Here is a 24,738-nt window from a genome sequence, read left to right on the forward strand (position 1 = left end):
CTTATTAGTTTACAGGTGGGTAGATACTGACATGTCTTCACACTCTCTCTAGCTAAGGGAAAATAAAGATATGTAGCTGACAGGCAGAACTCTGGGGCCACCAAGACAGAAGACCCAGTAATCTGAGTTTATAGTTGGATGGACCATCATGTGTCTTGCAGAGTATGTTTTGACAATTCATATAGGACAAAAATTGTTTAATCAGGTTCAATTTCAGGCCATCCAACTTTAATTCAGAGTTTAAATACCGGAGCTGGGTTGTTGTTCTTACATGGTCACTAGCAACTTTTGATTGTTTTTCAACATGAAAACAAAACTACACTCAGGGGCCAAAATCCCTTATATGCATAAGAGAAGCAAATGAAAAAAGTTAAGACACAAACCTTGCACAGTGGGAGCTGCCAGAAGAGTGTCATTAATCTGTAGGAGAAACAACAATAAAACCTCCCAAGTTTCTCGAGCCATGATGGTTGACTCACGAGCCAATTTCTGGACAGCCTTCAAAACCTGCAAGCATAGTCTATTCTGACTGGACCCCGGGTCCTGCCTAGAAGGGAAGAACACTATTTGAGTGTCTCTCTCAAAAAAAAAAAAAAAAAAAAAAAAATCTATAACTTTGAGATTGACTACAGTACCTAAAATTCACTGTGTTATATGCAAAAGAACTTAAAATGGCAAGATTATTGAACCAAACTTTGAACTAAGGTGATTCACCGGAATCCAAGTCTGCTTCAGTGCAGTGAAGCATACAGTACAACAGCTCTTTCATATGATACTACACAAACATGCACTCATACAAAATGCCACACTATGTACACATTCACAGTTAGAGAAAGTACAGCTCCTTTGCATTATATTCCAATTGCTAAGTGAATGGCTCATCACCTAATGCCATGAGATCATGTAAAATGCATAAAGACACATATGGAGTAGGCAGAGAGGCAGAATTAAAGTGTGGTATGTATTATTTTGATTTTTAAGAGTGTTCCTAATTATTCCAGGCACATGTAAATTATAAAGCTTACCAAATAAACGAGTCCCCAATCCTTCCCACCCATTCATTCCAGGAATGATTACTTTCACCTACTCCTATATAGTCACAGCATCAGTCAGGATGGGAATCCTATTGTACAATATGCTGTATAAATATGGACAGTGACCTGATCCTGCTTCAGAGAGCTTATGATGTAAGAAGGATATGTTGAAGTCACAGTTAGACTGGCAAAGATGAAGGAGCTGACTACCACATTACGTATTTTTTTTTTAATGGCATAGGGAGAGCAAAAGTGATCCTGACTTTCTCTTTGTGCAGGATATGCAGATCAGACTGACTCAATACCTCACACGTCACCAAAAAGGAGCCCACTTATCCAAGAGAATATATCCTAGACAAGACAAAGATAAACCTGAACATAATGGAGATGTCAGGATTCACTTATGGCCAGATGGTATCTAATTCAGAAGCAGGAGAGAATGGTGCTAGCAAACTAGTTTGACTTCTTTGCCACCTCCTCCAACACTTCCTATCCCCAACTGACCATAAAACTACACCCTCCTAAGCTTTTTAAAAATCCTAAAAAAGTCACTGGAATAGGAAAAGCAGATTAAGGAAGTCCTCTGCATATAGAGAAAGTTTGGTCACAGAAGCCAGAGTTTTAATACATTAGCTCTTAGGGTTATCCCATCATGAAAATATTATTGACTCTCACATACCACAACAGAGTGAGTTTTGATGAGATTGGCTGGATTTCTCTACCCCTTCAAAAAGCCATTTTGTGAAATACAAAGACGAGATGAGGAAAGTGACAATGACAAAAGCTTTTCCACAGCACCAGCCCTTATATATCTTCTGTCACTCCATTCTTGATGACAGGATGCCATTATCATCATACATTTAGAGCATGCAAATGTCATGCATGAATTCCACCCGATTAGGAAGGGCAAGGCAAAAGCACTCACTCCATGCCCACACGTTCAGGAGATTTTTGTGATGGAGGAAAACAGTTTGAAGCAGCAATAAATAAAAGGAGTTCAGGGTTTACAGAAAAGGGAAATCTGGGCCAGATTAAGGCATTTCAACAGAGTACCATCTATAAAAGATGCCCTATACATAGTTTTAAGACAAGATCTGCCAGAGCCTGAGCATTTTGTTCATCTAATGCAGTGGTTGTCAAACTATTGTACTGGTGACCCCTTTCACATAGCAAGCCTCTGGGTACGACCTCCTTATAAATTAAAAGAATCTATATATTTAACACCATTTAAAAACGCTGGAGGCAAAGTAGGGCTTGCGGTGGAAGCCGATAGCTCGTGACCCCCCCCCATGTAATAACCTCACGACCTGCTGAGGGGTCCCGACCCCATTTGGGAACCCCTGAGCTAATGCAACTGGAAGCCTGTGTAGCACTGGGGCATTATCTGACTGTAATAACTGCCACTGCTATTGAATTTTAGTGCTTCTTGAATCAAGCAGGGTAGCTAGGGTTAGGGTTCATTTCATCAGGGCTAGAAGTCAGAGGCTGATATGAGAGGGAAGAATGTAGATGACTTCTTTCTGGTTGATTAGCCAGCTAGGAGCAATTCCAAGTTACCCTGCTCTCGCTCTCTCATTTATATTCATTGTTCTTGATGTTATTTCAAGGCTATGGGTTTCACATGTGAGCACAGATTAACTGTTTTTAGCACTATAAGTATTGCAGGCATGGATTCTGTACACATTGCTGTTTCAGGGGACTAAATGTTGGTCTGAGTATTATAAAAATGTTTATGAACACTTACTTTTGGGGGTATCAAACCTTTTTCAATCTGTCTGTTCTCTACCTGCCATTTCAAGTCTGCTCGTTTGTAACTAATTAGGTTAACTCAGAATAGACAGCCTTCCTGATGCATTCATTTCCTAGATGGAGGATGTGCACTTGAGCTATTTTAGATATCAGCATCCTCTTATCACAACTCTGGAATACTGTGCCCCTGGCAGTCAATAGCTACATCACTTCCTCAGGGTGGGGAAGGAAACTATTTCACCAGGACCAAGAAAATGTATTTATGGTGTGGATTGAATGCTGTAATACAGGAGTAGGGAATACTTTTATTCCACAAAAAGAAGCAGAAGAAGTATTCTCCTGAATTCTATCCCCACCATCACTTCCCATAGGATCTGAGCCTCTCCCACTTAGAAATAAAGGAAAAAATATATATCTATATAAAGCTCTTAGTAGGCACATCATCTCTCACATAACCATCCCGCACCGTCCCTGGCCTACTTTATTTCTAGCCTACATATGTTAGGTAAAATTCCTCTGAACTCTGACAATGTGGACCTTAATTCTGTAGCAAGGTACCTGGCGCTGTAGCCTCTGTGGGAATTGTGGAAAAGAGTCTCATATATTATAACTGATTAACTGATGTTTTTATTGAACAAAATATGAAAATGCAATCCGCAGAGCCTTACTTATGTGGATATAAATTAAATTGGTTCTATGCAGGCTCCCTGTTTTCACTGTGCCATAGAATTTTAGGTTGATAATGCATAACTTTCAGAGCTGTCAGGGGAAGCTGCAAGTTTTGGCAGCCAGGTAGGAAACAGTTGAGGCTTTTGGTACCTGGAGAGGGCCAGGAGACCATTGGGATAAGCACATTGGCTGGGTGTTCCTGTTAGTGTGATTTGTGTCAATCACTGGCCAGCTGAGTCAGTACTGACATGAAGAGAGGACTTCACACCTCTTAGATCATCATACTAGGCTCTTTACAGACTCATGAAGACAACACTAAGGATGCACTTGGTTCATGCTTTCAAAGTCTTCATCACAGTTTCAAAGGGGGGCTAGGGCTCCTAGGTACTACTATAATACTTTTTTAAAAAATTGATAAAACAAGCCTAATTTTAATGTTATTTTTCTTAGTCCTCACCTTTTCCCTTACCCTTCTCAGAAGTGAGTATCTGAAAATTAACTAGAATTTAAGTCTGCAGTAAGTTTAAGACCCTTAGAAGGATGGCCAGTGGTTAGAGCATTAGCCTAGTAATTGGGAGACTTTGGTTCAAGTCCCTGCTCCACCAAACCTCCAAGACACTGACTCTGTGCCTTAGCACCCCACCCATAAAATGGAGATAGCACCACCTTCCTAGCTGAGAGTGTTACGAGGGTAAACCTATTCAAGATTATTAAGGAGGACTCACTGCTGTAATAGGGGCCAGTAGGACTGCCTACATACAACTGAGACTGCTGAATATTTCCTTCATACCCTTCACAAATCTTATCTAGATACTGCTGCTTCTCTAGCCTGCAAGACCAGCTTGTGAAATCTCACCCACAACAGGCATAGACTTAACAGAAATTGTGCCATCACAGAGCACCTAGTCTACAGCTGCAGAGATCAGTCATTACAAAAAGACAATATAATAAAATCACTAAATGCCTTTGAGAGTTTCCCTTAGTCAGTGCTTGAGTATGCAGATAGGAGGACGCGGTTAGGGATTTCTCCGCCATGGCTTTTTGCTTGTTTAAGTAGCTGATTATCATTTTAAGCTTACTTTTGACCTTGCTTTAATATAAAACTAAAATGCCACTTCTATCTGTGGTCTGAGATCAAGTCAAAACTAAGATTATTAAATATTCAGCTATTAGAATTTGAAGCAAGTTACTGAATATCCTTTTGCTTTGCACTTTAGAGCTAACCATACAGATGAGCATTAGGTCTAGTCCTGCGCTATAGTAAGAGTAGATTGTGGTAAGCACTTACTATGTGACCATGACATGTGTTTTGAACTCACGCTACAGGCATGCAATATAAGCACAGTACATCCATCTACACTAATATATCCTGCAAGGCAAATGACTTAGTTGCTAAAAATTTTATTAAACAGGCACGTGAACTGATGTGTTAAGCTTGGTGATAGATAAATGTAATTTTAGAGTCCGCCAATGACAGATGATATGCTCTTCTTCCTCATTTAATAGCTGTACGAAGTGCTTAAACAGATCATTGATTTGTATGTTGTCATAATAGGCCAATCATTCTTAATCACTAGATCAGAGTGTAGATTCAAACTATTGAAAACACATGAATGGTGGTTGCTGTAGACTGCAAAAACTGCTATCCATGTATTCAATGTCAGCTTCAAGGATATAGATATGATCTTTCTGAAGCTTTGCCTCAACAACCAGAAGTTTTTACCTCTTCAAATTCACCCTCCCTGTGGACATAAAGAGTAGGATAGCCTTGATCCATTTCATCAGGCACAGCACTTCCGAAAACATATTTTTATGCCCTGTTACATCAGCTGTCCCAGATTCCATGTCTACTTTGACAAAGTAAAAAGTTTTCTAGCCTGCATAAATCTGATGTAAACTGACACCTGCTCAGCTTCTGACATAGTATTTCTACCTCTCAATGTGCATCTGAGACCTCTAAGATTTTGCCAATAGTTCTCTTAAATCTTAGTTTGATGCAAGATTGACTTCATTTTTTGTTTCATTTGTAAACGATTTCATAATTTTTAAAACTGAAATCCATATTCAGTGAGTGTGCAAGAGGTGTTGGAACAAGGTGGCACGTTTTTGGAAGTCCACATATTGCATTTTAAGGTGCAGTTTAGCCAGAAGAGTTTTTTGTGGACAAAATTGATAGTTTCTGCTTCCATGAATTTCACAGGAGCAGCAGAGCCATCATGTATCTGTACAGAATCAGTTCTAAAATTCTTGCATCCACTTATAAAAAGAGGATCTCGCTTATCAAAAAGCTTCCCATGCTGTCTGCAAATCAAAGTCATGTCATCTTTATGACATGAAACCTACTGATATTTAATCACCATGAACTCTGGAAAGCATATTCACAGATCTTAAGGGATGACTATGATCACCTATCCTGAGCTTCGTCATAACCCAGGCCAACAAATCTCACTCAGTGTTTCCTGCATCAAGTCCATAAATTTCTTTTAGAGCAAGAGCATCTCTTTCAGGAAGCTATTTAGTTTTAATTTAAAGACTGCAAAGGGATGGAGAGTCCTCAACATCCCTAGGTAAATTGTTCCAGTGATTATTACCCCCCATTTAAAATCTGCACTTGATTTCCAATCTGAATTTTTCTAGTTTCAACAGCAGATCACATTATGCCTTTTTCTGCTAAAATGAAATGTATCAGACACCTCTTTCCTACATAGGTAGTTCAGATCATAATTATGTCAATTCTTAACTTTGCCTTGGATAAACTAAATAGATTGCGTTTCCTAAGCTTTTCTGCTAGAAGGCATATTTTACAGATCTCAAATCATTCTTGTAGCTCTTTTCTGAGCTCTTTTCATTAAGATCTTTTTTAAGTGTTGACATCAGAACTGGACATAATATTCCAATAACTATCTAATACCATATACTGATACATCTTCTGTCTCCTAGTTAACAAGATAAATAAGCAGGAGACTATTAAACTATCTGCTTCCATAGAAGCAGACCAGACCACTGTATCCGGAAGGTCATGCTCCTATATAGTCAGCAAATAAGCAAACTTACTATTACAATAATTTTATGGTATGTTCTACATGGAATGGCTTCATGGATTATGCAACTACCCTACCAGCAGCAAACCTGATAAAGGCACGGCCCTTGTTGCAAGAGAACTGGCCATCATTGGCAAGTCAATCAGATTTCACTAACTGTCACAAAGAGCGACTTGCAGAGATCAGAGGAGGGTACACATTCTTCTAGCAAGACTGTCATGGCTCTGTGGATGGACAGTCACATGTTGGCTTTGCCATTAACAACTGCATTGCTGCCAAGCTCAAAAGTCTATCTAAAGGCGTAAGTGATCATCTCACGACTCTACAGGTGCCACTGAAACAAGTGGTACTCTACCACCACCAGAGCTTACACTTCCATCATGACAAACGCAGACAGAGAAAAAGAAAAGTCCTACAGTGACAGACAAAAACCTCATAGTGTTTACACTGGCATCCAATAAACTGATCATCAAAAAAGGGCCTTCGATGCAAAGGTGAAGTAATGCAGTAAACTGGCAGAATACCACAGGACAGGATGGGACTGGGAAAGAACAACAATGGAAGTCTGCTATTCAGTGAATATGTCAAGCAGCAGCTAGTGCTCATGAAAGCCTTTTTCCATCTACCAGACCAAAAAGAAATCCTCATGGACACACCCAGGATTCAAACGATGGCATCTTATTGACTATGCTATCATCTGGCAGCAAGATCTGCAGGATGTATGAACAACTGCGGCCTTGCACAGGATAGATTGCTGGATAGACCATCACACGATATGCTCCAAAACTGTATTTGTTAATATGGCAAGCACCCCACAGGTCATCATTTAAAATCAGTGGTGGGCAACCTGCGGCCATCAGGGTAATCTGCTGGCGGGCCACAAGACAGTGTTTACACCGATCCTCCGCAGGCACGGCCTCCCGCAGCTCCCAGTGGCCATGGTTTGCCATTTCTGGCCAATGGGAGCTGCGGAAAGGTCAACGTAAACACTGTCTTGTGGCCACTGACCAACTGATTTAAACTGATCAGATAGCTCAACATACAGCAATTACAAGATGCAGAGCTGCGCTTATGTAGCTTCAACAAACACTGGAGCAGCTCTGCCTGACCTTGCTGGCTTGACTACTAGCGCTAATGTAAACAGCCAATTGGCAATTCTTCACAATACTATATATTAAGCAGCTTTTGCCATCCTGGGTACAGCAAAATGTCATCGCCAAGCCTAGTATGATGAGAAGGACGCAGAAATCCAACAGCTACTAATTCATCCTCTGCTCACCCCCTGGTTATTTTTAGAAAAGTCAGACAGGTCACAGCTCCTGTGAATTTTTGTTTATTGCCTGCAACTGTCCATGACTTTTACTGAAAATAACCATGACAAAGTCTTAGCCTTAGTCATGAGACCAAAGACTTCTATGCTGCTTTGAAAGATATATATGGTTCTGCACACACCACTACAGTGCCTTTGAAGAGTGCAGACAGCCTATCGCTGATCACCAACAAAGGAGACATCTTATCAGGGATGCCAAGAGCATTTCAGTGATCTTCTGAACCAGGGATTGGCAACCTTTGGCATGCAGCCTGCCAGTGTAAGCATCCTAGCTGGGCCAGTTTTTTTACCTGCCACGTCCACAAGTTTGGCCGAGAGCAGCTCCTACTGGTCGCGGTTCGCCACTCTAGGCCAATGTGGCTGTGGCTTTCCGCAGCTCCCATTGGCCTGGAATGGCAAACCGTGGCCAATGGAACCTGTGATTGGCCAAACCTGCTGATGTGGCAGGTGAACAAACCAGCCCAGCCCGCCAGGGTGCCTACTCTGGTGGGCTGTGTGCCAAAGGTTGCAGATCCCTGTAGACGAGGCACAAATAAAAGCAGTCCATCTGCCAACATGGACGCAGCCCAATCCTTTGATGGAGTCGGCACTGCCATCAGTGCCATGAGGAACTGCAGGGATCTGATGGTATTTCTGCAGAAATAGTCAATCACTGAGGAGAGACCTTACTGAGACAACTACATGGAGAGTCTCTCAATATACAGAGTATTGAAGATGTACTGCAAGACTTCAATGATGCCACTATTGTCACCACATACAAGAGGAAAGGTGAAAGTCCGACTGGGGCAACTATCACAGTAGCTCATTACTTACGTGCACTGGAACGATTCTGGACAGAATACTCTGTCTGCTATGCAACATCACTAATGGTCTGCTATCAGTCTCACAATGCTGTTTCAGGACAATGCAAGGAACAGCAGACATGATATTTGTAACGAGTCAGATGCAGGAGCAATGCAGAGAATAATAAGAGAACCTTTACACCTGTGTTCATTAACCTGGCTAAAGCATTTGACACTGACAGCAGATCTGGACTTTGGCCACTATTACATAAGTCTGGTTATCCAGAAAAATTCAACATTCTGAGGCTATGGCATAAACGAAAAGCTCAGACGAGTCTGTGCACATCAGTTCAGTATGACCCATTTCCTATCACTAATGTTATTAAGTTGGGCTGCATAAGTAATCCAATCCTGTTCAATGTCTTCTATTGACCAACACTTAAGTGATGCTACAAGAGACCTGGATGCTGGTATCAGGATAGGTTTCCTATCCTCTGGAAAATTATTCAACCTAAACATGCTGCAAACTCCACCAAGATCTGAGGCAGTTGTTGATGAGCTGCTGTATGCGAATGACTGCACTCTAGAGAGACGTACTAAGACGACAAAATTGTAGTCTACAAAACAGAGGCTGACAATTTTTATTTTATTTTTTTCAAAGAAGTCATGTATCAACCTGCACGAGGAAACCCTACAAGGAACCACATCAGCACACACAGCTGAACGCTGTTACAGACTTCTGCTATCTTGGCAGAATATTGGTGAATGTGATGCTACTCTAGACAAGGAGCTGACAAGTTGCATTAACAAAACCAGTTCCTCATTGGCAGGCTGACTATCAGGCAGAATCTGGCAGCAATACTGTATTAAGCTTCAAAACAAAGCAAAGAGATTAAAGCAGTTGCGCAGTCCAATTTGTTTTATAAGTGTGAGCCCTGCATCCCTTCAAGCTTCTAGATCAGGGGTGGGCAAACTACAGCCCACAGGCTGGAACCGGCTCCTCAGGGCTTTGGATCCGGCCCATGGGATTGCCCTCCCGTGGCACGGTGGACCCTATGTAGCTCTCAGAAGCGGCCAGCACCATGTCCCTGCAGCCCCCAGGTCGGGAGGGGGACGGAGTGCTCTGTGCGTTGCCCTTGCCTCCAGCCACCGCTCCCCCTCCTCCCCCCAGCTCCCATTGGCTGTGGTTCGCTGTTCCCAGTAAATGGGAGCTTTGGGGGAGGTACCTGGAGGCACAGCAAGGACAGCGCATGCAGAGCCCTCTGCCCCACCTCCTGCAGGGGCTGCAGCACTTCCTGGAGTGGCATGGGGCTGGGGACAGGGCAGGTATGCAGGAAGACTGCCATGGCGCCAGTGTGCACCGCTGCCACCCCAGAGCTGCTTTAGGTAAGTGGCGCTGGGCCAGAGCCAGAACCCCTCCTGCACCCCAACCCCTCCAAATCCCTGACTTAAGTCGACTACCTGCACCTCACACCTCAACTCCCTGCCCTGAGCCCCCTCCTGCACCCTAACTCCCTGCCGAGCCCCCTCAGACATTCCACACTCCTCTGCCCCAATCCCTTACCCTGAGCCCCTTCCTGCACACTGCACCCCCTCCCACACCCCAACCCTCTGCCCCAGCCCTGCATACGATTTCCCCACCCAGATGTGGCCCTCGGCCCAAAAAGTTTGCCCACCCTGTCCTAGATAAATTCTATTTGAGAACTGCATACCATACTCTGCATCAAACAGCAGAATAAAGTTCGGGAATGCAGCCACTCCACAGGGATTGAAGCCATGCTCATCGCATCACAGTTACGCTCAGTTGGTCATGTGTTCAGGATGAATGATACCAGAATGCCAAAACAGCTGCTGTACAGCAAACTGGAAGTAGATAACCACACACAAGATGGCCAGAAGAAATGCTTCATAGACACACTGAAGCATAACTTGAAGCAGTGCATCATTGACGTCAACAGCTGAGAGTCATCAGTAACAGACAGATCACCTGACAAGCAGTAGTCAGCAATGGGATATTCAGAGACTAATCACAGTATGGCCCTTGAGGTACAGAGGCTGAGTTGTAAACAGCAGCAGCTTCAGCAGACAGACTGTAATCCCTTCATCGATATTGAGCTACATAGGCATTCAATATAGAAAGGACAAAGCGTATTACCACCATCAGCATGGTCTTCGGTCATGGACAAATCACCACCTATCCAAGAATCATGTTTGCCCTCTTAGCTACAGAGCCACACTAGGAGTTCGCAGTCCCTTGGTTATCTTCCATGATCCTAAGTCCTTTTCAATGTCGTTGCATTCCAGGATACAGTCACTCACCTTGTATGACCTATATTCTTTGTTCCTATGTATAATGATCTTACATTTGGATGTAATACACAAGTTTCTCATTTCTTAATCTGCTCAGCCTCAGGTGCTTTGTACTTATTTGGCACAGTCTGTTGATTCAAGCTAACAAGTGCTCTTTGGTTTTCTGTTTTTGAAACCACACCCCAGAAGCCGAGCAGGGTGATCTGATGTTGTCCAAAAACATTTTTCAATTTCCGCCCCCCCCCCCCCCAACATCATGCAACTATCCATGGACATAGTCCTTGTAAGAAGTGTTTAGAGTAGTTAGTGTGTAAGTCAAGGACAGATTTGCAAATTAAGTTGTCTAACCATGGCAGCAAAAGCAGCTGCCTAGTTTGCAATTCAAAGCTGCAACAGATTAGAGTGGCCACCTCCCCCCCCCCAGCCCACTTCAGAGCCAGTTGTGTTTTGCAGCAGAGACAAGTAAGTTTCATTTGCTAGCCAAACCAGAGTAGGATTTGTAGTAAAATAAAACTGCTGGACTTTCTAGCAAAAGAATTACACTACTATAGCAGAGAAGCCCAGACCCAATCTCCTCCCTCCCCAGTCACTACAGATCTGTGTCTCACCTTGGTACAAAGAGATTTTGTAGATGTTTGAGAATGCTCTGAACATAAAGGTTAGGTTCCTTAATAACAGGTAAAGGAATGGAGTCTTTAGGTAATACAAGAGCCATAATCCAGTCAGTATATACATCAACACAATACTTCACAGTATCGCCCTCCAATGGGAGGGTCAGTCCATAACAAACCACCTCCATGGTCCATTTTACCTAAACAAAGAAAGAAAGATGAGATTGTTAAAATACTGTATGTACCAAACATAAGAGCATGTCTACATGTTCCTAAACAAGCCCAATGGTGCCAATAGCCCGCTTTTAAGCTTTTAGCAAAAAGCTATGAACATATGCATCCCTTCAAGAAGTACTTCAGCCTGTGTCCGTTTATAAAATATGTAAAGGGACAGTTTCCCTTAAGGCACAGGCTAGAGCTTGCAGTTTGGGGATAATACAGGAGGCCCTGCCACACCCTCATATCAAGCTATATACAACAGGGGAGAGCAGGGAGCAGAAGCTGGGAAGGCTTGCAATCACTCCTGTCCTAAAACCTTACTAAAAAGGGGACTTGGTATTTGGTTAGTGTGTGTTGGCTTCTCCTTGCCTCGGGCTATAAAAGCAAACCCATGCCTCCCCAATTATAGGAATTAAGGCAGGACACACCCACACCACCACAAGGGGTTTGTGGGGATTGCCCACAACTTTAAAGAAACTTTTTAAACAAACCCCAACTTACAGATTGTAAATCATGCTACCTAACAGACTTAACATTGAAACAAAAGCAACACATAAGAAAAGCTGTTTTATCCAGCATGTTGGAGAAGTGGGGGGTGTCAGTAAGTGAAAAATGTCAGTTAATTAAGAGGGAGAGAATTTGGGCGCAGGAGGGGGCTTGAGGTAGTGGGTTGGGATATGGGAGTGCAAGGTGCCAGATCCAGGGGGGATGCCACTCATCTTGGGCAGCTCCCCGCAAGCAGAGACTTGTCCAGGCTGCTCCTAGGTGGAGGCATGGCAGCTGGCTCTGTGAGCTGCCACCACCTGCAGGCACCACCCCTGCAGCTCCCATTGGCCACGGTTCCCAGCCAATGGGAACTGCAGAGCTAATGCTCGGGGTGAGGCAGTGGCAGCACACGGAGCCGCCTGCTGAGCCCCCACCTAGGGGCAGCCAGGACATGTGGCCACTTGTAGGGAGCCACCTGAGGGGAGTGCCCCCCAGATTCCCACTCCTGAGCCACAACCCCCTGCTCAAGTCCTCTCCCACACCCCTCCTTCACAGAGCCTGTGCTCCACACCCGCTCCTGCAACTCAACCCCCTGCCAGCCCTGCTCCAACTAGACTATAAACCGTAATTTCAATTAAGATCAGAAATGCTGGTTTATGGAGTTGTCTGGCTGATGAAGTGCCAGATAAAATAGCTTTTACTGTACTAGCCTACAATGCTATTCAGCTTGTTTTCTAACCAACGTTTGCACTTTATAACAATCCATCATTTGCTACTGTTGCTAGTTCTGCCTTCCGCTGCCATTTGTTATTAGTATGATACACTGACATGACATCACAGCCTCATGAAGTTTATTTCATCCTTAATAAGATGATCATGACTTTAAGCACTTTCAGTTTGCATTAAACTGCCAGTGTAGCATACCTGCATTTGACAACAGCCCTTCATACTTTTTAACAGAGTGCAAGACTGAACAACAGACAGGTTAACATATTGTTAGGAAGATTAAATACCCATAATACTGAGAAAGAAGAATATGTATTCTGTAGTAGCTAAAGACAGTGCACATGTTGGTTATATGACTGACTTTCAATATTTGTCTATTGTGCCATAGGTTCTGAGAAGTTGGCCCAAACTGAAAACAAGGAATTTAGCAATTAATAACATTTTTATAGCTGGAGAAGCTTACTTGTCTGGAGAGCTACATATTTCATAGAAAACAATTCAGTGGTGAGAAAAGTAACAGAATTTACTTATGCTATGAATTAGCTGTTGGGAAAAGCCTTCTACAGATCACTGGTTTAGGACTTGAGTTGTACTTCAGAAAGCTTGGATTACTTAAAAAATTCAAAGTTACACTGCAGAAAGCTACACAGATCAGCTACATGGAAGTTAACATGTGAACAGAACCAGAATCTCCTTTGAGAAAAACTTACTTCTTTATCTGTTTTTAGTAAACTCTCGCTCCCAGCTGCCGACGGCGTATTTAAGGCTTGCCCAAGAGGACGCACCACTGCATTTGCCACCTCCCTCCCCACATTATCAGGATAGCTGTGAAGTACACTGGTGTGACCCTGATCATTTTGGACAACAAGATGTAGGGACCTCCACTCTGAGTACATAGTGTCTCTATGCTACACACCAAACACCTGGAAGAAGAAAAAGCAGCAATTATTATATATGCTTATGGTACACATTATTAGAACTCTGGCTAGATGACACAGAACATACCCTATTACACATTTAAAAATGCAAATGAGCGCTTCACACCCATGGAGAATTGGAAAGAAAAAAAAAATCAAACCACAGCCATTCAATTTCAAGAGCTCTCTAATATAGTCCAGTAAACCAGTATGTTGACTAAATGGAATTTGTCCATGAATGTTGACTACAGGTTGAAAATTAGAGACCAGACATCAATCTTAAGACCTCTCCTGCATTATGGTCCAATCACTTGAAACGACCCCTGCTCTTTCCCAGTAATTATGGAACAGATACTGCTCTTACTCTGACACCTCTTTTCACCTGAATGGAGGTCAATTCCAGAACTGAATTTAAGCACAGGCTCCAATGCACATGCCTACACATTAGTTCCTAGCAACACCCATGATGCCAAGGAAAGGACCCATGACAGATTTCAAGGAAATGGCGGGTGATTAAAATGTTAAGAAAAACTGTAGAGATGATCTTGTGGGAAGGCAAGTTAAACCCTGCCCCTTTACAGCTAAAGGATCCTGGGCTACTGGGAAAAAGTTGGCTAAGCAAATGAGTGAATTGTAGTGTGCACTCTCCAACTAATGTTCCACTTGAATAAGCCCCCTCTTTTGTTGCAAATTAATCCAGAAAACTTTAAAACTTCTTTGAATTCTTATACATATTAAAGTATATTAATAAGTATACCAAACAGCAGTATTGCACATATGCCAGTCACTCAGACTGTAAACTCTTTGGGGGTAGAGACTGTCTTTTCCAGGGAGGGAGGTACATACATATGTAATATGCCTAGCACAATGCGGTGAATAAGTGCTACTGCAATACAAGTCATCAAAACCAGTAGTCTAGTAAACAATACATACAACATTCAGTGGTCTTGATTTTTTCCTCTGTTCTCTCAGGGCTTGTCTACACAAGGAAGTTTACTATCTTAACTGTTTGTGGACACATTTATTCTGGAATAAGAGTCCATGCAGTGAGCTATAGTAGTCTATTATGCCAATAAATTAAGAACATAAAAACAGTCATACTCGATGAGATCAATCATCCATTTAGCCCAGTTCCTGTCTTCTGACAGTGGCCAACAACAAGTGCTTCAGAAGGAATGAGCAGCACAGGTAATCATCAAGTGATCCATCCCATCATCCACTCCCAGCTTCAGGCAATCAAAGGCTATAGAGACACAGAACATGGGATTGCGTCCCTGCCAACCTTGACTAATAACCATTGATGGACCGATCCTACAGGAACTTGCGTCTAGTTTTTTTTTTTTAAACCATGTTTTGGCCTTCACAGCATCCCCGGCAAAGAGTCCCACACGTGGACTGTGCATTGTGCGAAGCAGTACTTCCTTTTGTTTTAAACCCTATGCCTATTAATTTCATTGCTTGACCCCTGGTTCTTGTGTTATGTGAAGGCGTAAACTAACATTTCCTTATTCACCTTCTACACACCAATCAAGATTTTATAGACCTCTTATCATATTCCCCCAATAATTGGCTCTTTTCCAAGCTGAAAAGTCCCAGTCTTTTTACCTTCTACTCATACAGAAATTTTTCCACATACCCCCCTAATCATTTTTGTTGCCCTTCTCTGAACCTTTCCAATGTATCTTTTTTGAGATCTGCATGCAGTATTCAAGATGGATTTATATAGCTGCATGCTGATATTTTCCGTCTTACTCCCTATCCTTTTCCTAATGGTTGCTAACTCTGTTAGCTTTGACTGCCGCTGCACATTGAACATAGATTTTCAGAGAACTATCCACAATGACTCCCGAGATCTCTTTCATAAGTAGTAAGAGCTAAATTTATAGTTGGGATTTTGTTTTCCCAATGTGTATTACTTGCGTGTCACCAATGAATTTCAGCTGCCATTTTGTTGCCCAGTCACCCAGTTTTGAGAGATCCCTTTGCAACTCTTCACACTGTGCTCTGCATTTAACTGAGCAATTTTGTATTGTCTGCAAATTTTGCCACCTCACTGCTTACCCCTTTTTCCAGATCATTTATGAATATGAACATCACTGCTCCCAGTACAGACCCCCGGGGAACATCGTTATTTACCTCTCTCCACTCTGAACACTGACCATTTATTCCTACCCTTTGTTTTCTGCCTTTTAACCATTTACTGATCCATGAGAGGACCTTCCCTCTTATCCCATGACTACTTACTTTGCTTAAGAGCCTTTGGTGAGGGACCTTGTCAAAGGCTTTCTGAAAGTTGAAGTACATTATATGCACTGGGTCACCCTTATCCACGTTTCTTGACCCCCCTCAAAGAATTCTAATAGATTGGTGAGGCATAATTTCCCTTCTCAAAAGCTGTATTGACTTTTCCCCCAACAAATCATGTTCATCTGATAATTTTGTTCTTTACTATTGTTTCAACCAATTTGCCTGGAAATGAAGTTAGGCTCCAGAGGCAACCCTGGCAATTACAGGCTGGTAAGCCTTTTTCAAAAATTGGTGTCACATTAGCTATCCTCCAGTCATCTAGTACAGAAGCAGATTTAAATGATAGGTTACATACCACAGTTAGTAGTTCTCCAATTTCATATCTGAGTTCCTTTAGAACTCTTGGTGAATACCATCTGGTCCTGGTGACTAATTACTGTTTAATTGATCAAAATGTTCCAAACACCTCCTCTACTGACACTTCACCCTGGGACAGTTCCTCAGATTGGTCACCTAAAAAGAATGGCTCAGGCATAGGAATCTCCATCACACCCTCTGCACTGAAGACTGATGCAAACAATGTATTTAGTTTCTCCATAACAGCCTTGTCGTCTTTAAGCATTCCTTTAGCATCTCAAATCATCCAATGGCCCCACTGATTGTTCAAAATTTCCCCATGGAGACAAGATCTCCATTGTTTGTAGTGTCCTCCACGCTTTTGATTAGAATTAATTTGCAAGATTCAAATAGGTGAAAAGAGATTCCGATGTTTGATCCAATGATAATGTTCAGTTTGCAGCCCTGAATCCTAAGTGGAAGACTTTAAAAAAATAAGTTCAACAGAATCATCAGCTTAATATTTTGAGAGTTCAGCAATAGAGTCTCATCTTAATTACATTCACCATAAAGAAAAAGTAACATCAGTTTAACATTTTCCTAGGATCTAATAAACTAAGTCAAGACACCGCTAAGTCTGGAATGAGTGCAGCTGAGCAGGCTATTTCTAAGGCTTACCTTTCTAAAAAGGGAAGTCTTGGTGTCATTCTGGGGTTGTATACACATGGTTGAAGATTTGGGCTATAGTTTTTTGAGTAACCCACATGGTAAGCTTTAAGTTACAGTTCCAACACAAAATAATCACAAGTCGCATTTAAAAAAAGTCTCAGATTCTCTTCCCTTCAATTAAAGTTTACCGTTTGGATTTTGTTTTGTTTTAAGTTTGATCTACAAGAGACAGGATTTCACAGCTCCACTTACAGTCCTAAGATCGCTAAAAACTGTGGGCAGACACTAATCCAGTGGTTCTTGCTGGGGGTACACAGAGGTCTTCCAGGGGGTATGTCAGTTCATCTAGACAGTCGTCTAGTTTTACAACAAGCTACATAAAAAGCACTGGCAAAGATAGTACAAAACTAAAATTTCATACAGATAGTGACTTTTTTATACTGCTCTATATACTAGATCAGTGTTTCTCAACATGGTGGTGGTGATCGCTCGGGGGGAGGGTTGAAGGATGGGTTGTGGGTGAGGAAATCACAAGTACACAGAAAGCATTAGAGGGTAGCATGCAGGGCCCCCACAAAGCTAAGATTCATGCTGAAGCCAAAACCCAACCCCTGCCACCTAGGGCTGAAAAATCAGACTTCTGAAAGGGGTACAGCAGCCTGGAAAGGTTGAGAATCACTGCACTAGCCCATCTTCCAGGAAACAAAGAAGTGAAGGTTAAAGTGTGGCTTGCCAGCCAAGAGAAGTAAAAGCCCATTTGTTCAAAACATTTGCACTCAACCTTTCCCCTAAAAAGAGACTCTTGGCCCAGTACCAAATAACAGGGCATGGCTTGCAGAGATACTAGTGCTTTCAAAAAGCAGGCTCATCACCTAAACAGCTTTGTAAATTAGGAAAGTCTCAGATGAGTAACCCCCCATGCTGGTTTCCCAAAGAGCATTGTAGAAAGCCTACATCTGAGATTTATTTTGCTATTTTCCAGATTCAACTGCTGCCTGGTTTGAGGCAGGAGCCAGATGCACTGCTGATTAAGTTAATATCAAATACATCAGAGCATTGAGCCTGTAGGAAAGAGCTCTCTCCCTACACCTTCCTAAGAAAGCAATTAAAAAAAAAATGCTTTTGAAGTGATGGGAGCACAGTGACCAGAGACCTAAACCTTGGAGAGAAGAGGATGATCACAAGAGAGCCAGCTCTTTGAAGGGGAAAATGGATGAACCCCAGGTAGAAGCAGGGGAGAGGAAGTCAGGAAAGCAGACAGTGCCAACTAGTCTAGGACTGTGGCCTTGTCTACCAGTAGCGTTCAGTGATTAGGGTGCAAGCCTGGCACTCAGGAGACTTGGGTTCAACCCTTGCTTTGCCACACACTTTGTGAGGGACCTTGGACAAGTCACTTAGCAACACCTATTTCTGACAGATGGAGACCCGATGCAGAGACTGTTTTGGTGTACTTTCCTACCTCATAGGTGTGTTATGGGGAATAACTACAGTCTCTCAGATATCACAGTAATGAATAGAGCGTTATTCTGGTAAACCCCCCATATGGACAAGTAGCCTAGTAGAACAGTGCTTTTTTTCATTTTAGCTTAAACTTCTTCACAAGCAACATATGGTAACCCTCCTCCCCACAAAAAGGACTCATACCACAGTAAGTTTGCCCACACACTGGGTGGAGGTGTTATACCAGTACAACTATATCAGTTTAAAGTCACACCTTAGGTTACACTGAAAAAATGCACATGTACACAAGGCCTATGTAATCAGTGTGCCAGCTTTGGAGGAAAGACAGGAAATCCCAAATCCTGATTATTCTGAAAATCCATCATGGGGCATAGGATAACCAAACCTAGGAGCGACACCGCCAGCAAGTTGCAGCCTCCCATGACTGGCTCCATCCTCCCTAGCACCAGAGCAAAGAAACAGCCGTTTTTGGCTTGATTTCGCCCATCATCTTCCAGGGATGAAGGGAAGGAATGTACAAGGGAAGGAAGTAACTTTACTGTGTGGGGGTAAAGGACAGTCCTGGAAGCAGGACAGGAATCAAGAAAGGGCAGGGCCTTCGCCGGTGCTTTGTACTCACAGCTGACTGCCTGATCTTAAGGATGTGGGAGTTTATGTGCATCTAATAAGGGCTACGTATCAGAATTTTTTGGTCTTATTATGTAACAAGGTTGTTTTGGTCAGTCTTGTCAAAAAAAAGCTCAGTAGAGTTTGGTTTTCCTGACTGCTGCGATTATTTGGTTATATGGATTCAATCTCATGGTATTTCTTAAAAGCCTGTATGACAACGCATTTGCCCCGGCTTATGCTTAGCTGTGGGATATTTGGCTGCATTGGTCAGATTAGAAATTTCCTTCTAGAATTTTCAAAACAGGAAAGACTTTCACATTCAACTGCCACTCAAGAGAAGTAAAGATTGTTACTGCTTGTTGGGCTTCTAATTAGAATAAACTATTTCTAAAACAGTTTGTGCTTTGGTATCCAAAAAGCCTAATAGAACTTGCTCTGATGCTGAAAAAGATCTTATGTCAGATTCGAGAGACACGATTTTCAGATTCCATACATATATGGACAATTTTATAGTGCTCAAAAAAGTGTCAGAAAGATTGATTACTGGAAAGAGACTTCCTCTAAGACCATTGCCTGGAAGAGTTTACTGATCAATAAAGCATTTGTAAACAGTTTATAGCCATGGCAAGTTGACAGAGATGAGACTTCAAAATATACATTTTACACACACCATTTTTTTTTTTAATATATTTTGGTGTGTTCTTGAATTTTAACTTTATAAAACCACTAAAATTGGTCCAAAATAACAGTTAATAGTTGTACTCCAGCGCCCTGTCCCTATGAAACTTGGGAGGATATTCAAGTTTCATAGTGATATAATCACAGCTGTCTTCAAATTCAACTTGCTATTAATACCCAAAGTTAAAGAGAAAACATCTGAAATATATTTTCCTCCACCTAACTTCATTAAACTATATCATAGCCTCTCAAATTTGGAAACAGGAAGTGCTTATGTCCTCAGAAGAAGCACAGAACAAAACACATCCTCTCAAATTTCACAGGGAACTACAGAGGAGGTACAAATAACTTTGTTTAGTGGAGCAATTGAGAGGTTTTGAAGCTAAAATATTTTTGTTTAGCTTTATTAAAACTGGGGATCTATTAAAATATTTTAATAGAACAGGTCATTTGGATTTTCATCTTGCTTCCTCCACATCCATTTAAATTCTGGCATGATTTTAGTAGCTGTTATCTTGGAAACCACTGCAATCAGAACTTAATGTTTTGTCAGTTGAAAACTAGACTTCCCAACTGCTTTTTAGCAAGCATAAAATACTGATTTTGTGCTCTTGCAGTTCTTGTGAGAGAAGTCTCTATATTAAAAAAAAAAAAAAACAAACAAAACAAACCACCACCACCACACACACACACATGACAGAAAAATCAAGAGATTTGGGTTTTATTCCCTGCTCTGACAGGCCTTGGGCAACCAACTCTGGCCAAAGTCTTCAACTCTGGCTAACTCAAGCTGGCTCCTAAATCTGTAAGGTACTTAGCTTTAAAAAAAAAAAAAAAGAAAAGAAAAAAAAAAGTGGCCTGGTTTCCACAGGTGCTGTGAGCACCCAAAATATCCAATTATTTCAGTGGACTTTACAGGCATTCAGCTTCCAAATCAAACCACTTAAAGTTCATCTTTATTTAGGAACCTAAACTAAGATCACGAATTTCAAATGCAGTGTCTAGTCTCCGTAAAATGGGATACTAGTGCATACCTGCACCATAGGAGGGCTGGGAGATTTAACATGGTTTGCAAAATGATTTGACATCCTCAATTAAAATCCCTATAGGAGGACAAAATATTAGGACACGTGGAACTGCCTGAATTCCACTGGGACAGAGAGGCAAAGCCTTCCGAAGCTTCAGGGGGGTGACGAGATTGACGCTAGAGTAGATACGGAATGAAAGTCAGCTGGCAGACGTGCAAGACTAAATCCTGAAGTCAGGATGGTGGAAGCTTGGGGGTCCCTGCTACAAACTTTTGGAGAGCTCAGATATACTCCGGAAGATTTTATTCCAAAAGAAGGGAGTCTCTTCTCTCCTTTTTAATTTATTTCCCACCTCCTTTCAATTCCACTTTAACTACCTCTTTAAAGTGCTGGAATCTGCCCCGTTAGAAACTGCATTTACTGTCACAGGAGATGTTGTTTCTGCATCCAGAAGCCTAAGGGCATGTCTACACTACAGCTGCACACTGCAACTATCCTGCTATACTGTAAGCGCATCCTACATTGACAGAAGGAGGTTGTCTCATGATGTAGTTAATTCACCTTTCCAAGAGGCAGTAGCTAGGTCGACAGAAGAATTCTATCAACCTAGCACATCTACACCGGGGGTTAGATTGACTCAACTGTGGTGCTTAGGGCATAACCTTTTTCCACAGATCCGAACAATATAGCTAAGTTGATGTAATAAACAGACAAGGCCTAAGTCTTGTTGAATGTTAATGGGACTTAGATTCCTAAGTGACTACATCAGTATGGAAAATTCTATGCCTTGTCTTGTTTTGCTCTCCCATTTATAAGTTATGCCACCACATTTCTCCCCACCACCTTCATCTCTCTGTCAATTAAGAGTGCGACTGAATGACATGGTTGCTTCTGATGGTAGGGGGCAAGCCTCAGCAGCCTTGAAGCTTACTTCCAGTTTATGTCTTATATGCCTAAAAGCTACCTGCAGGGATCAGGAAGGGATTTCTCCCCCCCACCCCCGTGTATTCTAGGTTTGTTTGTTTTAATCTCCTTCCTCTGAAGCAACATGGATGGCCACTGCCAGAGATGGGACATTGGACACGGAGGGTCAGGGCTCTGAGATGGCACCAAGTATTCTCTCTCAGGTGCTTGGCTGGCCAGTTCTTGCTCACATACTCAGGACCTAACTGATTGCCATATGTGGGGTCAGGAGGAAAATTTTGCCCCAGGCCAGATCGACAGCGACTTTGGAGGTTTCATCTTCTTCTGCAGTATGTGCATGTGGGTCACTTGCCAGGATTATCTGAGTATGCCTTACTTAAACATTTCCCAATTACTGACAGGGCCGTAAGGCACCGGTGCATCTTAGTCCCTCCTATTCTCCACATGTGGCACATAACAGTCTAGTCTCCTGAGGGCCACGGTAATTTTGTCTGATTTCAGCTGTTGGGTTTAGTGTGCAGGTGCTGAGTGTAGGGTGACCAGATATCCCAATTTTAGAGAGACAATCCTGATTTTTGGGTCTTTTTCTTACATAAGCACCTATTACCCCCCCACCTCCTGTCCCGATTTTTGACACTTGTTATCTGGTCACCCTAGTTGGGTGGTGTTGGTGACCTGTGCTACACAAGACATCAGACTAGACGCTTCGGTGGTTCCTTCTGGCTTTAAGCTCTAGGACTATGACTTGTACCCTCCAGTCCAATCTCCTAGATGTATCAGGGAGCAATGATGAAGAGAGACCACTTCATCTCTAACAGGATTGGCTGAGTTCAGCTGAGCCACTCCAGCTTGTTCCACTAGAACCTTCAAAGAAAGATCGGGGGGTGGGGGGGGGGGCAGAGAAGGAGAATCTTATAAGTCAGCCACAAGAATGAGCACTTGGCTATTAGTAGGTAGGCTAAATTTCTGTAGATAGCACTTTGGCCATTCATGAGTCAATAATCCCAATTCTTTATAAACCAGTTGCAAGATTTCTTCTGTCTCTCGTTTTTAGTATTGAGATGAAAACTCGTTTTGTGTCTCTGGGACCTTGAAGTAAAAATATTACCTGAAAATTTGGAGTTAATCTCAATATTATCTAGTCTACAGTCACCTTCCATGCTTCTGCCATTCTCATAACTTTGCCATACAACAGCAGAGTTCACTGATACTAACAGTTCTGAATATCAGCTGTGAAAATCAACAGTCATGAAAGAACAGGAGTACTTGTGGCACCTTAGAGACTAACATTTATTTGAGCATAAGCTTTCATAGGCTACAGCCCACTTCATCGATGCATGTAGTGGAAAATACAGTCGAAAAAGAGAGTTTTCCTGAGCAGCAACAACAGAGGCAGGCACTGAAGTTCTTCACCGGGGAAATCTAATGAAAGGGAAAAGTAACAGAAACATTCCTTGCTCCATCAATATACACTGAACTCCAACTTGCAGCAATCAAGGAGCTGTGAACAGGGGGAAGACAGAGAGAAAGCTCACTCTCTTTCAATAGCAAGTTAAGGCAAATCTTCAAATTTATAACACTTAATAATCTTGAGCGAATATAAAAGATGGAGTTCCTTTCCCACAGCAGAATTCAGAGCAAGCACCCTTGCAGCAGCTTGGGTCATGGGGCACCTGGGTTTCCCAAATACTGCTGGCCCAAGGCCTAACCAAAGAGGGAATCCTCTTTTGCAGCTACTTATAGCTAGATGGTGTCTGGCAATTCCCAGGTTCTCTCCAACGGCAGTTTTATATTATAAATCAACTAAAGGCTAAACCCTGACTCCTAATAATCTGTTCAAACCCCTTTCTAGTTCATTGCCTCATGCTTCATCCAAGGGCACTTTTCTGTTCACCACCGTCTTGCTCTCACTGTATCACTTCAGCCTAAACCATAACCTCTAGTTCAGGCATTTGCCAACGTGCCCGAGATGTAGGCAGGAGGCCGCTGAGACTCGCCACCCCCCGTCAGTCCCCAGGAACCCGCTCCTGAGCCCGCTGCTTTGCCGGGATCACAGCGGACCTGCCCCGCCGCCCCCGGTAGGCAGCGGCCAGCAGGGTGCCCAGGACAGGCGCTGCCTCCGGAGATGGGCCGGGCCCAGGAGTGAGGGAACACCGCTCGCTGCGGCGGGAGCCGCGCCCCTCGAGCTGGCACCTCTCAGTGCGGCCAGCAGGCGACACCCCGCAGCCACCCCGCGCAGGGCCGGGCTCAGCCTGCCGAGCCCGCCCTAGGGCAGCCGGCCGCAGCCCCTCTACTCGGCCAGGGCCTGCAGCCACCGCGGCGCCCGCAGCCCGAGCACGGACACGGCCCACCCGCGGCCCGGGCCTCCCCAGGGGAGCTGCCGCGGCGTGGCCTGGCCCGGCCCGCTCCCTCCCCGCAAGGGCGCCCAGGGTCCGTCGCTGCCCGCCCGGAGGGGAGGGCCAGTTACCTGCGCCGATGGACCCGGCTGGCATGTCGGGGGCAGGGCACCGCTCCGCCCTCAGGCGCCCGGCTCCATGGTGCCCGCAGTGGGTGAGGCCGGCGACACAGCACAGGAGGCTCAGCTCGGCTCGGCTTTCTCCGGACACTTCCGGCAGCGCCAGAAAACTCACCTTGAGGAACCCGGTTTCTCGGCACACGGGGTGCGTGCACCACACTGACTGCTTCGCGAAATAAGTTCCCTCTTATCGGCGCTCCACTTATTGGGAAGTGCGCGTGCGCGTGACATTTTCCTCATTGTCAAATGTCTCTAGCGTTGTCGTTTGCGCTTGCGCATTCTATACTGTCAATCCGCTTTCTCCACCTTTCTCTTATTCTTAAAGGGACAGTGCGCACTTTGACACGCCCTGGAGTGTTGCCCCACAGATTACCGTAACATTAAGGGTATGTCTACA

The 24,738-nt window shown here is 43.4% G+C and overlaps 1 protein-coding gene across 1 annotated transcript in view; it reads right to left on the reverse strand.

Annotated features, from left to right (window-relative positions):
• The window catches only part of RALGAPB (Ral GTPase activating protein non-catalytic beta subunit), a 133,411-nt gene extending 108,921 nt beyond the window's left edge, over nt 1-24,490 (reverse strand). The window contains 4 exon segments of the mRNA XM_030532769.1: nt 384-547; nt 11,524-11,726; nt 13,668-13,880; nt 24,294-24,490. Coding sequence (XP_030388629.1) covers nt 384-547; nt 11,524-11,726; nt 13,668-13,853 — 553 coding nt within the window. The 5' untranslated portion in view covers nt 13,854-13,880; nt 24,294-24,490.
• Between the last annotated feature and the right edge of the window lie 248 nt (nt 24,491-24,738).

Source organism: Gopherus evgoodei, chromosome 14 (assembly GCF_007399415.2).
Source record: "Gopherus evgoodei ecotype Sinaloan lineage chromosome 14, rGopEvg1_v1.p, whole genome shotgun sequence".
NCBI lineage: Eukaryota > Metazoa > Chordata > Testudines > Testudinidae > Gopherus > Gopherus evgoodei.